The sequence below is a fragment of the Ochotona princeps genome, chromosome 4, assembly GCF_030435755.1.
Source record: "Ochotona princeps isolate mOchPri1 chromosome 4, mOchPri1.hap1, whole genome shotgun sequence".
NCBI classification, from domain to species: domain Eukaryota; kingdom Metazoa; phylum Chordata; class Mammalia; order Lagomorpha; family Ochotonidae; genus Ochotona; species Ochotona princeps.
The window spans coordinates 6,739,306-6,751,233 of record NC_080835.1 but is presented as its reverse complement, the minus strand read 5'-3'; the positions used below and the strand labels follow the sequence as shown (position 1 = coordinate 6,751,233).

At 56.7% G+C, this 11,928-nt stretch overlaps 1 protein-coding gene across 2 annotated transcripts; it reads left to right on the top strand.

Annotated features, from left to right (window-relative positions):
* The first annotated feature begins 3,476 nt into the window (after positions 1-3,476).
* LGALS12 (galectin 12) lies at positions 3,477-11,671 on the top strand. 2 transcript variants are annotated; one of them, XM_012930242.3, is made up of 10 exons: positions 3,480-3,707; positions 3,869-3,966; positions 6,155-6,243; positions 6,362-6,575; positions 7,171-7,290; positions 7,883-7,921; positions 8,540-8,566; positions 8,956-9,044; positions 10,890-11,040; positions 11,471-11,671. In XM_012930242.3, exons 2-10 carry the CDS (start codon positions 3,898-3,900, stop codon positions 11,615-11,617), a joined length of 945 nt encoding a protein of 314 aa, XP_012785696.3. In that variant the 5' UTR covers positions 3,480-3,707; positions 3,869-3,897; the 3' UTR covers positions 11,618-11,671. The 2 variants fall into 2 exon arrangements, with proteins under 2 accessions (XP_012785697.3, XP_012785696.3); XM_012930243.3 differs by lacking the exon at positions 8,540-8,566 and having other exon boundaries at positions 3,477-3,707.
* Positions 11,672-11,928: the final 257 nt, after the last annotated feature.

The window sequence follows — 11,928 nt, the reverse complement described above, 5'->3', positions numbered from 1 at the left end:
GATCTCATAGTGGGCGCTGGTTCATGTCCTGGAAGCTCCACTTCCCATCCTGACCTGGGAAAGCAGTAGAGGACGGCCCAAAGCCCTGGGACTCTGCACCCTGTGGGAGACCCGGAGGAAGCTCCTGGTTTGGATCAGCTCAGCTCCAGCCACTGTGGCCATTTTGAGAGTGAACCAGTGATGGAAGGTCTTCTCTCTGTCTCTCCTTCTCTCCACAAATCTGATCTGTCTTTTCAATAAAAAATAAACGAATATTTTTAAATGCATATACGTAGTCATCTGTATGTAATATATACCACACAGAGAAATACATAGCCATGGAACGCGGCTGCAGCTGTGCCGTCCACCCATACCTCTCTCCCTACCCAACCAGGTGAGTTGCCTCCATCCTGAATCTTTGCCTATCATGCTCTTGAGTGTTTAAAATCATTTTCCAAACAGCTTCTTCGCATGGCTGCTGCTTTGGGTTGTATCTGTCTGGTTCTGGTTATGCTTTGCTTATGTGAAGCCGCATACAACAGTTCCATTCAAAAACCTACTACCTGAAATCCTGACCAAGAAGGGGGTGGTGTCAAGAGGCAGAGGCCTTTATGGGATCAGCTCAATGGGGAGAAGTCGGCCTGAGGGGGGTTTGGGTTTCTATAAATTATATAAGAGGGCTGGTCAACCTGCCCCCCACAACACACACACACACACACACACACACACACACACACCTGTAACACGGCAGACACCACTCTGGCTGAGAAAGGAGCCCTCAGCAAAACCGTGAGAAATCCTGTCTGTTTTTATCAGTGACCCTGCTTAAGGCATGCCGTATAACCACCCAAAGGGATCAAGGCAAAGATCCTCACTCCAGAGGAGGGGGCTTCACCGGGAGGGGGTGGGTGGACCTGATGGGTCCCTGTCCTGTATCAGAGTGCGGGTTGGACTCTCCACTCCACTCCCACTCCCAGCATTCTCTAGGAGGCAGAAGAGGATGGTTCAAGCAGTTGGCTTCCTGCTGAGCCATGTGAGGGGTGTGGGTGGAGTTCCAGGCTCCCAGCTTGCTCCTGGGCCAGCCTGGCCACAGTGGCCATTTGGGGAGCGAACCAGTGGACCAAAGTATCCGCTCTCCCTCTCCCATGTGTCTGCCTCTCAAATACACAAAGTGTGTAAGAGACATTGAAAGAAAATTCATGGAAAACAGACTTAAGGATAATACACATTTTCATGTTGCACTGACTGGACCTGAAATCTATTTTCATGGCTGGGAAACACTCCACAGTATTACAGTACTGCGATTTACGGATGAAGCCAGGTAGGTTTTCCACACTGGGATTGGAAGCAGTTGCAAAGAGCGTGTTATGTGCAGGTCCCACGCATGCAGAAGGAAGGCTGGGCAGACGTCCTACACGGCAGTAAACACTAGAACCTTTTCCCAACGAGTGTACGGTTCTCACTTCCACTACTGGTGCCTGGGAGTTCTCCTTGACCTGCATGTTTACCAACACTTACCACCTAGCTATCATGAGCCTTGATTTGCCCAGATGACTGGTTGCAAAATAGCACTTCGCCAGAGTTTTCATTTGCATCCTTCAATCACTAATGTGGAAGCACCCCAGCCCACCCCACCTCCAGCTGTGAAGGGTTACTCAGTTAGCAATCACCTGGTGCCAGCTTCTCCATCCCAGTGAACAAAGCCACCTGTGCTCTGGGTCCTGCCTTCATGAACCAGCAGGGATGCTTTGACCTCGTTTCCCTGGTGAGCACACCTGTCTTGTGAGCGTAATCACAGCACCTTGGTGGCAAGTCTTGATCACGAATATTGTGAGACACTCTCCTCTCAGCTTCCTTGATGGTCCTGGAGAAGAACAGCAACTCCTCCTCCTCTGTGGCAACTGGGATCCTCCCGCCCAACCCTTCCTGTAGCCCAGAATGGGTCTGTTTCTGGGAAGAGGGCCTTCACGGAAGTAGGGAGGTGTGCATGGGCCCTACTCCGATATCCTGAAAGGGGGCATCAGGACAGCAGCTCAGCCTACAGAAGCAGTCACAGGACGGTACCGCTAGAGGGTCGCCACCTGCAAGCCCAGTAGAGCCGCCCTGCCATCACCTTGGTCTGCAGGTCTCCAAAACGGTGAGAAAACAGACTCTCAGGCGGCAGAAGGCCCCAGCCTGCGGGGTGTGACGCCAGCATCCCCAGGAGACGCACACAGGGTGCGTCCAAAAGTGTGCACAACAATAGCATTGGCAGATGGAATGTATCTTAGGGAAGAGATCTGAAATCCACATGCACAGTTTTCCAAGGGTTGGGGGAAACACTGTGTATGGATTTCAGTTTGGTTTTTCTGCACACCAAAATAAACAGGTCTTGTAGCTCCATTTTCCAGGAACTTCGGGGATGGCTTTGTGCAACAGAAGAAGGAAGTGAGGCTGAGCTGGGGGAGGGCACCCAGACCTCAGACCACAGGTGCAGGACTCCTGGCCCCGCAGAACTGGTCTGTCCACCTTTACCTCCCCAGACCCATTACTTTTCCCAGCACACCCCAGATCAAATTTCCCCTCACAAACACACCTCAGCAACCCAGCTGCACCTGGCCAGATGAGCCAAGGAACGAATCATTGGCTCACTCCCCAGCCCTGGCTGGAACTTCTTAAACAGTAGCATGCCAGGGAAGCACCCAGGGTAGGTTAAAATGCAGAGTCCTGGGCCTTGCTTGCAGAATCCTCTCCAATAAGGCTGGGGTAGAGCCCACCCCTGCAAATGTGTGTCTCTAATGTGCACAAGGGGCTGGCATACCTTATCCCCAGCTGTCTCACCTCCAGCCAAGGAGCTGCTGGCTCACTCTTCCCCCAGTGCCCCATGCACTTGCCCTGGTGCCTAGCCGGTCCTGCCAGACATTCCCTGCTGCCAAGCTGGGTGCTCTAGAATCAGATGCCATGACCTCCCCACTCGGGCTACACAGAAGAGGCAGCGTTGTTTCCAGAAGGAAAATCATGTGGGAATCTGAGCCAGAATTGGAGAGCTTCTGCTAAGACAGGTTTCCAGGGGAAATTCGCAAGGACAGACCTCACTGTGCAAGACCCACCACTGTGGTCTCCCCTCCAAGTGCCGAGGAACATGGGAAGGCTCAGGGAGGAGAAGCAGTTCATCCAGAGACACACAGCACCTCCTGAAAGAGAGGCTGAGCTGCAAGCCGGGTCTCCCGGCCCTGAGGCTGCGGGCTCGCTGCTGCACCACACTGCCTTTTCTGACCCTAACAGGTGCTCCCTCTCCACGCCTTTTTCTTCCCTCTGCTTGCTTCTGACCCAGCTGGGCCCTGGCATTTGCAGCTGAGGCTGAAACACAGCCTCAGTGGACTATGAAGCTGGAAAGGAAGGCAAGTGGGGAAAGAGGGAGGGGAGGTGAGGGGAGGCAGTGAGTGAGCCAGCTGCTGCCTGCTGGGGCTGTTTAGACACTGGGGGGCGGAGCTTCCCCTGGAACCTGCACACGTGTCCCACTACCCCTCCCTCTCTGCCAGGGAGGTCCCAGCTGGGTTAGGAAACCACCAGTCCTCCTGGCCCCAAAGAAGCCAGGCCTGGGCTTCCCTCTGCTGTCCCCAGACCTGGAGTTTGGACAGACAGCTGCAGTTCAGCTGGAGCTGTGGGCTCTGCCGTGCAACACCCAGGTCAGCGGCTGGTGTGGGGCTGGCAAGTGAAGCTCAGCCCTCCCAGGCCTGCCCCAAGCGGTAGGTATCAGGATTGTGCCAGGCACAGGGGAGACTGGCAGCTGGGAGAGCTGCCCCAGACCCTAAGGACCCTGGCCGGGGAAGGTGCATGTGTCTAGTGGTTGCCAGAGCTCTCGGTTTTAGGCCCTGCAGCCGTGGACTGATTTACCCCTTGGTTTCAGGATCTACAGCCCTGGATGGAATTGCCTCTATGTCACCTGAAGAAAAACTGGACCCAATCCCCGACAGCTTCATCCTGCAGCCTCCTGTCTTCCACCCGGTGAGCAGCCTCTTTAGCCTGGGCATCCAGCTGGGCCCAGACTCCTGAGTGGTCAGGTGGAGAAGACCTGAGCCTTGAACTCTGCTTCCTCAGGTACCTGTCCAGCAGGTCTACAAAACCCTCCAGAACTTAGCAAAGTGACAGACCCGCTAATTCTCGCTTGGGTGTGAATGACTGCCGGATTTCCCAGGTTGAAGCCTGAAGCTGGCACTGTACCTTTATTGGGCTGGGGGCCAGGAAGATTGGGGAGTGGGTGGGATCATTGAGGCAGACACAGGTAGGCAGGATTCCCTTGTCCTTTTCCTGCTGGATGCCCTGGGGCTCACTGGGCCAAGCAGTGCTGCCCAGAGGCCTGAGCTCGCAGCAGCTGCTTTGGTGACCCCTGTTCGCTCCTCCCGCCACTCAGCTCAAGACAGACCAGGAGTCTGGGAAACACAGGAGACCCGACCGAGACTGGCTTGGCGCCAGGCCAGCTCTGACAGGTGGGTAGGCACCTGCCAGGTGCCTGAGTGAAGGCTGAGGCTGCTGCCTAGGTTGCTGCAGCTGTTTGCCATGCAGGCTAGGAGCTCCCCAGAGGGCGGAGCCACCTGCTGGGCTGGGTCTCTGATCTTTCTTGGTGGTTTGTGTTACTGGGCAGGATCTTTCCTCAGCTTAGCTTAGAGAAGCAAGCGCAAGCATGACAGAATCTTCGTTCAAAGTAAAGCGAAAGCATTGCTTCACAAACATGCAGGAAGCGGGGTATCCGACTGGACACTGGCTTTAGGGAAAATGGCTTTGTAAGAGTTCCCTCCCTGTTTTCTCATGGTCGTGAACATAGGAGGCATAGAGGGGAGCCCATACAGGGATATCTTGAGTGAGCATATTCAAGCGACTAGCTTGTCCTATTCTTGGAGTGCAGCCTGCACTCCCCCCTCCCTAGGCCTGGGCAGAGAAGCAGCAGGGGGACTCCCTTTGCCTTTGTTGCCTTGGCAACTCCAAGGCCTTGCTTCGCACAGCCAGTCCATCTAGTGCGTGCAGACAGTGAACTGTGACATGGGTCTGGGAGGCAGGACCCCTTTCTCCTCCAAAGCCCTGCTCATCTTGGGCTTCGGCAGCCCAGTGGGAGCTGGAGAGCAATACAAGAAGGTGCCGTCCTCAACATCTCTCCATGCATAGCTGCTTTTAGTTTGGCAAGCATTCACACAGGGCCAAGGCTGGGCCACTTCCAGCCCTGAGTCAATACAAGCAAAAGGCCAGGCCACCAGCCCCTGTAAACCAGAGGTCAAGGGCCAAACTAGCCGTTGCACAAAGGGTTCTGGGAGCTGAAGAGATGAAGGGATCATTCAGGCATCCACACACTCGATACCCCAGAAATGCCATAGAGCTGGGGGCTCTAAGACAAGCCCACAGAGGGAGCTGGAGTCGGGCCACTGTCCCTGTCTCTTGCAGCATCCACATCAGGGTCACCTCTCAGTCCCCAGCTGTGACATTCCTCTTGTCCCCTGCTTCCCAGGCTCTACCTATGTTATAGCTTACAGGAAATCTCAAAAGCAGGCCCCAGGGAGCAGAGTGCTGTCCACCAGACAGCAAGCCTGGCCAGGAACACAGTGCTGTGCCCCAGCGCCGGGGACAGCCAGCTGGCAGGTGCTCTTGGGGCGTGGTGCTGAGTTTTGGCTTCCCCGGCTCGATGACAAAGGAAGGTCTCAGGCAAAGAAAAAATGCCTTATAGGGAAAACAGTTTTCCACCCAAGGACATTTCCTTGTTTATTCTTCTTTCTAAAGATTTATTTTTATTTGAAAGGCAGGTTTGCATAAAGGAGAGACAGGGTGCTTCCATCTGCTGCTTCACTCCCCAACTGGCCAAGCAACAGCCAGAGCTGAGCCAATCCAAGGTCAAGATCCAGCAGCTTCTTCCGGATCTCCCCTGTGGGTGCAGGGTCCCAAGGCCTGGGCCGTGCTCTACTGCTGTCCCAGGCCACAAGCAGGGAGCTGGATGGGAAGTGAAGCAACTGGGACACAAACTGGTGCCCATATGGAATTCTGGCACTGCAGGTGGAAGATTAGCCTCTAAGCCACTGTGTGGGCCCCCATTCACAGTCATTGTCCGTGTCAGGAAGGAGGGCTGCCCCTCCTTGCTTTTCTCTGCACACCCTGTCCCTGGCGTGGTGGTCCCCCAACCTACTCTTGGACCATGTCTGCCTTCATTCAGGTGCTTCCTTATGTCACGACCATTTTTGGTGGCCTGCATGCAGGCAAGATGGTCATGCTGCAGGGAGTGGTCCCTCTAAAGGCTCACAGGTAAGGGCGCCACCCTAGGCCAGGCTGGGGGTGAGGTTCAGCCTGCCGGGGCTTTCCCTTGTGCCTCCAGGTTCTTCAGGGTGGGGGGCTGCACAGGCATAGCCTCATGTTCACCCAGGTTCCAGGTGGACTTCCAGTGCGGCTGCAGCCTGTGCCCCCGGCCGGACATCGCCTTCCACTTCAACCCCCGCTTCCACACAAGCAGCCCCCACGTCATCTGCAACACCTTGCACGCCGGGTGCTGGCAAGCAGAGGTGCGGTGGCCCCACCTGGCCCTGCAGAGAGGTGCCAGCTTCCTCATCCTCTTCCTCTTTGAGAATGAGGCGGTGAAGGTGAGCAGCAGGGACGGTGATCGTGACTCAGACCTCGGCTCCTTAGCATCCCCAGCCAGGTCACCCAGCCATGGTGCCGACGAGCACCCAGGGGTGGGGGCTGGGCACAGAGGTCACCAGGCTGTCCTAGAGGCTATGTGATAGCAGGAAAGCAGAGAGGGCTCCACTGTTACTGTCAGAGCAAGCACTTAGAGAGCCCCTGCCGGATGCACAGGCTCTATGCCCTGGAAGCGTAACAGGCCCATGGAAGGCTCAAAGCAGCCCTGAGGGGTAGTCACTTTCCTTGGCCACTTCGCCCTGGCTGAGGCAGCAGCCGGTGAGCATGCAGAGGTCTCAGTTTCCTCTGCTAAGGAAGAAGGAGCTGCTAAGGTTGCAGGTCTGAACAGAAAGGGGCCTTGGAAGCTGCTTTGGTCCCCAGGCCAGCCCTACAGCCTGCATGAAGGTCCTTCAGTTCTCCAACCTAGGACACCACCTCTGGAAGATGCCCCTGCCTCAGGGAGTGGGTGAGAGGTTCCAGAGGAAGGCTCCCGGCAGAGCGCTCCCCAAGGGTGGGCTGCTCCACTCCGCAGCCAGCAGCCTCTGTCTGCCCGTGCAGGTGAGCGTGAATGGCAAGCACTTTCTCCACTACCGCTACCGGCTCCCGCTGTCTCGCGTGGACACGCTGGGCATATTCGGAGATGTCTTGGTGAAGGCCGTGGGATTCCTGAACATCAACGTGAGTGTCCCTGGAGCTGAGCCCTGGGTGGCAGCCACCTCTGACCTCCCCCTTCCTTCTGCTACGTCTGACTCCTGGAGAGGCCCAGGGCACCCACCCTTGGCCCACACCCTGAGACAGAGGAGGCCCCAGGTACTCCTGCAGTGACCAAGGGTTCACAGAGGTGCCAGGTGTGAGTGAGGAAGGAAGAGAAGCTGATGGCAGATCAGGGACCCACGGCCGTGGCCAGGACTTAGTGCTAGCTGTGGGGACACTCTGTTCAGTGGGAAGCAATGGCCGAGAGGCCAAAGCCTTGGGCCCAGGCAATTACCGCTGGCTACTGTCCTTGCCATCTGATGAGCTTGCTCAGCATGCAGATTTCCAGGCTGCCTCACCGATGCATCAAGTGTGAGATGTGCCCTTGGGATCAGTATGTTCCCAATGCCCCATTTGGGAATCATAACAAGCCACATGGGGTGCAGGAGGAGGCTGGACGGCCAGAGCCCTGCCTGTGCCCTCCTCCCACACATGCAGGCAGGGGAGGCGGGGACTCTGGCCCAGGGGCTTGCATGATTCTAACGTGGCCACTGCTGCTGTGTTTTGCTCCTAACAGCCATTCGTGGAGGGCAGCAAGGAGTACCCTGTCGGGCACGTAAGTCTCTGAGGCTGGTAGCAAGGGTACACCTGGTGGTTGGGCAAGGCCACTTCCCCTTCCCCCAACCCATGTGTGCCTGCCCCCCCTTCCTCCTATTGCTGTGGTTGCCATGGATACATCCCTGGAGAACCTGGACTGGGAAAGACAAATGGGGTGCCCAGCCCACCCCATCTCAGCAGATGCCTCTGGGTTGCCACTGCCAATTCTCAAAGCAAGCCTGCCAGGGAGCAGGGGTTGGCCTCCCAGGAGGTGGATGCCCGTGGTTTAGGGTCTTTGGAAAACCCACGGACGTGTAGAGCCTGAGGTTTATTTTGATATAGAAGCTTCCGAAATGCATTCTTTGTTTCTCACATAATATGCATTTCCCACAAACACGTCAAGGGGCTCTCCTCCCCGGCCAGGCCATGCAGCGAGCAGATGGTGCATCCGCAGTCAGGGTCTTCCCCGGTGTCTCAGAGCTGGTGGTTCGTGGGATTCAAGAGGACCCCAATGGGGCTGCAGGGACTCCCATGCTGCTAGGAGGGACAAGCCCAACACCCCCAAAGTGTAAGACTCATAGCAAGAGGCCCCTTCCCTGAGCAAACACCAAGCAGCCTCTTGGTTGTTTCCTGACAGCCTTTCCTGTTGACAAGCCGCAAGCTGGTGAGTATACCCCCCTTTAGTCCCCAGAAGGTCTGGAGCCTTGTCCAGGTGCCTGGGTGGGAGTTGGGATGGGAGGGGGTACTCACTGTGTCTGGAAACACCCTGGGCTCCAGGGTTCCCCTTCCAGGGAGGGCAGGGCAGCTTCTGGCTGGGTCTCCAGGGCTGCCTGGCCTTCTCTCTACATCTGTGCTCAGAGCAGTGCCAGTCACCAGGGAGGGGGGAGCTCACAGACTGGGAAGGGTACAGGCCTCTGAGTGGCCACTGCTAGGGTCCAGGGCACAGCCAAGGGCACAGCGGTGGAGAGCAGGAAGCCAGCCTGCCCACTCCTGGAGGAGGGCTCCCTTTTCGATCTCCCCCAAGTGTCACTGTCATTTTCCATGTTTCTGCAGGAGCTGCCTTGCTCACGTGGGCTTCCCCGGGGCCTCTGGCCTGGCCAGGTCATCATAGTGCGGGGGCTGGTCTTGCAGGAGCCAAGGGAGTGAGTACTCAGGGTAGTGGTGCCGGGAGTGAGTGGTGCTTGATCAGGGTCACCCCTTGCCCCCCTCCCACCCCGCCTCTGCCCAGCATCACCACTGAACACCTGTTGGGCAGGTGGGGGAGCAAAGCAAAGGACATTTCCGGGGTCACGGGGCTGGAAAGTCAGGCCAGGATGGTCACCAACAGCCCCTCTTGCAGAGGGCTCCTCCCCACCGGTTAGACCAACTGGCCTCCCCAGAAGCGATCTTTGCAGGCTCAGGCCGAGACCCAGAGAGAGGATGCGGCCTCCAGGGATGGCGAAATGTGTGATTTAAAAAACAGCTTCACTTCTCCAGGGAGGAGACATGCAGGGAACCATTGCTAAGTGGACGCTGTACCTGACGTGTTCCACAGGGGGCACTCAAGACACATCTGCATAGCAGATCCGTTAGACGCTGGGCGAACTGGCTGACTCACCTGCCCGAGACGGAGCTGAATTGTTAAACTTGACTTACAGCATTGCTGTTCCTCTGCGCTGTCACGGACAGTCCCCCGCGAATGTAGGCAGTGCTAGAGTGACCTGAGCCAGCCACGCTGTCTTCTCCCTGTATGCAGGGTTTATGGAGTCACTCATCTCCCTAGCCAAGCTTGCGAATGTTGGGGCCAGCAGAGGGAAGCCCTTCACTGGGTGGCATTGGACTCCCCGAAACCCGACATGCCAGCTGTGTGCTCTTGTGCCAGCTGCCATACTTCTCTGGGTCCGGTTTTCCCAACCCAGCAGACAACATAAAACAATGTGCTCAGCTCCAGAATGCCACTCCTTCGTTGCAAACCTGTAAGCCCAGGACGAGGCTTGTGTGCTCCCCCAAAGTCCCAAGCAGGAGACTCAGCTGCTCTTTCTAGGGGCAAGGATGGTGCTGGGGGCTTGGGGCTGCTGTATGCTCTCCCCAGGGGTGTTGGGCCTACGCCACGTGCTTCCTGAAGGCGAAAGCTCCCGTAGCCTTGCCCTACGGCAGATCCATCACCAATCCCAGAACCCCACCCACCTCCTGTGTCCACTTCTGCCCAGCCTGCTGTGGAGTCAGCCAGAGGGTGGCGTTTCCAAGGAGGGGATCCCAAAACGAGTGATGTAACTGGGTCACCCTTTCTGAGAGGCAGCGCCAGGCAACAGAACCACTGCCCTACCCTGCAGCTCTGGAGTCAGGAGTCCTGGCTCACACATCCCAGCCTGAGGCCCCACAGCTGTTGTCACTTGACCGCTGGGCTGATAAATCTCACAACACAGGACTTGGGAGGATTACAGAAAAGCTAAACACAGACCGTGTGCCTGCCACTTGCTGAGTTTCACCTGTATTAACCCCCTTGCCCCCATTTTCATGGACTCTGGAGCTGGGGCTGCATTATGCGGTGATGGTTTAGAACAACAGAAGACCTTGGGCTGCCTGCTGGATGCCAGTTCTCATAGATACCCCCGAGGCACATGTTGGGTCTGTTCTTATCCCCACATTTCAAAGAGGAAACCGACATAGAGAGAGCAGGTGACTTGCCCACAGTCACAGGATTAGGAAGTAGCAATGCCAGGGTTAAAGCCTCCCCACCTGGCTCCAACCCCTAAGCTTCTGTCCGGTATAAGACAGTGGAAACCTAGCACTGGCTTATACCGGACGTGTGTTTACCACTGCCATCCGAATTTTGCCCATTTCTAGGAGGAAAACTCAAGGCTCAAGCTGGGCCATGTGTTCCCCTGTCCTGTCCCTGCCCCTGTGGTCCTCAAGGATTCATCTCAGGATTCCTGCCAGCCCTCTGAGCTGTCCCATGTCCAAGCTGGGGAGCTGATCTCTTTGTCCCACCTGCTCACTCGCCACAGCTTCACCCTGAGCCTGAGGGATGAGGCTGCTCGCACACATGTGACGCTCAGAGCATCCTTCGCCGACAGAAGCCTGGCCTGGATCTCGCCCTGGGGACGAAAGACGCTCATTGCAGCCCCCTTCCTCTTCTACCCCCAGCGATTCTTTGAGGTGAGTCAGAGCTAGGAACAGCATGGATCCCAGAGACTGACATGACAAGGGAGATGGGGTCAGGAGCAAGGGAGAGTGGGTCCAATCCCATGGTGTGGGTAAGCCAGAGGCCACGGGTGGTGACCCTCAACACCACACCAATGCCAGGAGTTCCACATCCAAGAACTCAGACACGATGGGTGCAGATGGAGACCAGAGAGTCAGCTCTGTTAGGTGGTTCCCACCGTTTAATGGAATCACTTCTCAGCAGGAAGCAAGAAGTTAAGGGAGACACAGCTAAGGCCAGGGACTGGTAGCAGAACACCGTGGACTGCCCATCAACTGGACCCCTCTGAGTCCAGTCTTGCTGTCCACTGCAGGGAGGAGGGTCACACTCAGGAGGGATGGGCTGTCTAGAAGCCCACCAACTACTCCCACCCTGTTCTCCCAGGTACTGCTGCTATGCCAGGATGGAGGGCTGAAGCTAGCCCTCAATGGGCAGGGGCTGGGAGCCACCAGCCTGGGCCAACAGAACCTGGAGCAGCTGCGAGAACTCCGGATCAGCGGAAGTGTCCAGCTCTACTGTGTCCATTGTTGAGGAGGTTTCCTGCAGAGAGGCCCTAGCCAGGGAAGAGTGAGGAAAGCCCATGCCCAGGGGATTTCCGTTCATGTCCACTGTGCTGCCTTCATTAAACTGTCTAGCTGTCACCATCATGTCATGCCTGGCTTCACTTCCGGGGTCACGGGCCTGGGTCTGCAGGACTTGGGACCGCTGGTCAGAGGGAGGGTGTGGGAAGGGGTTGGTGACACTCCTTCAGCTCTTACCGCTCCTTCAGGGGCCTGGGACTGGGCTCCATCTTCCTTCAGGGCCAAGACAGCAGACAGGGATGTAGGCTCTGTAGCCTGACA

Coding starts and splice junctions, on each gene's coding strand:
- LGALS12 (XM_012930242.3), top strand. CDS start 3,898: ATGTCACCTGAAGAAAAACTGGACCCAATCCCCGACAGCTTCATCCTG. Junction 3,967..6,154: donor AGCCTCCTGTCTTCCACCCG/GTGAGCAGCCTC, acceptor GCCTTCATTCAG/GTGCTTCCTTATGTCACGAC. Junction 11,041..11,470: donor ACCCCCAGCGATTCTTTGAG/GTGAGTCAGAGC, acceptor CTGTTCTCCCAG/GTACTGCTGCTATGCCAGGA.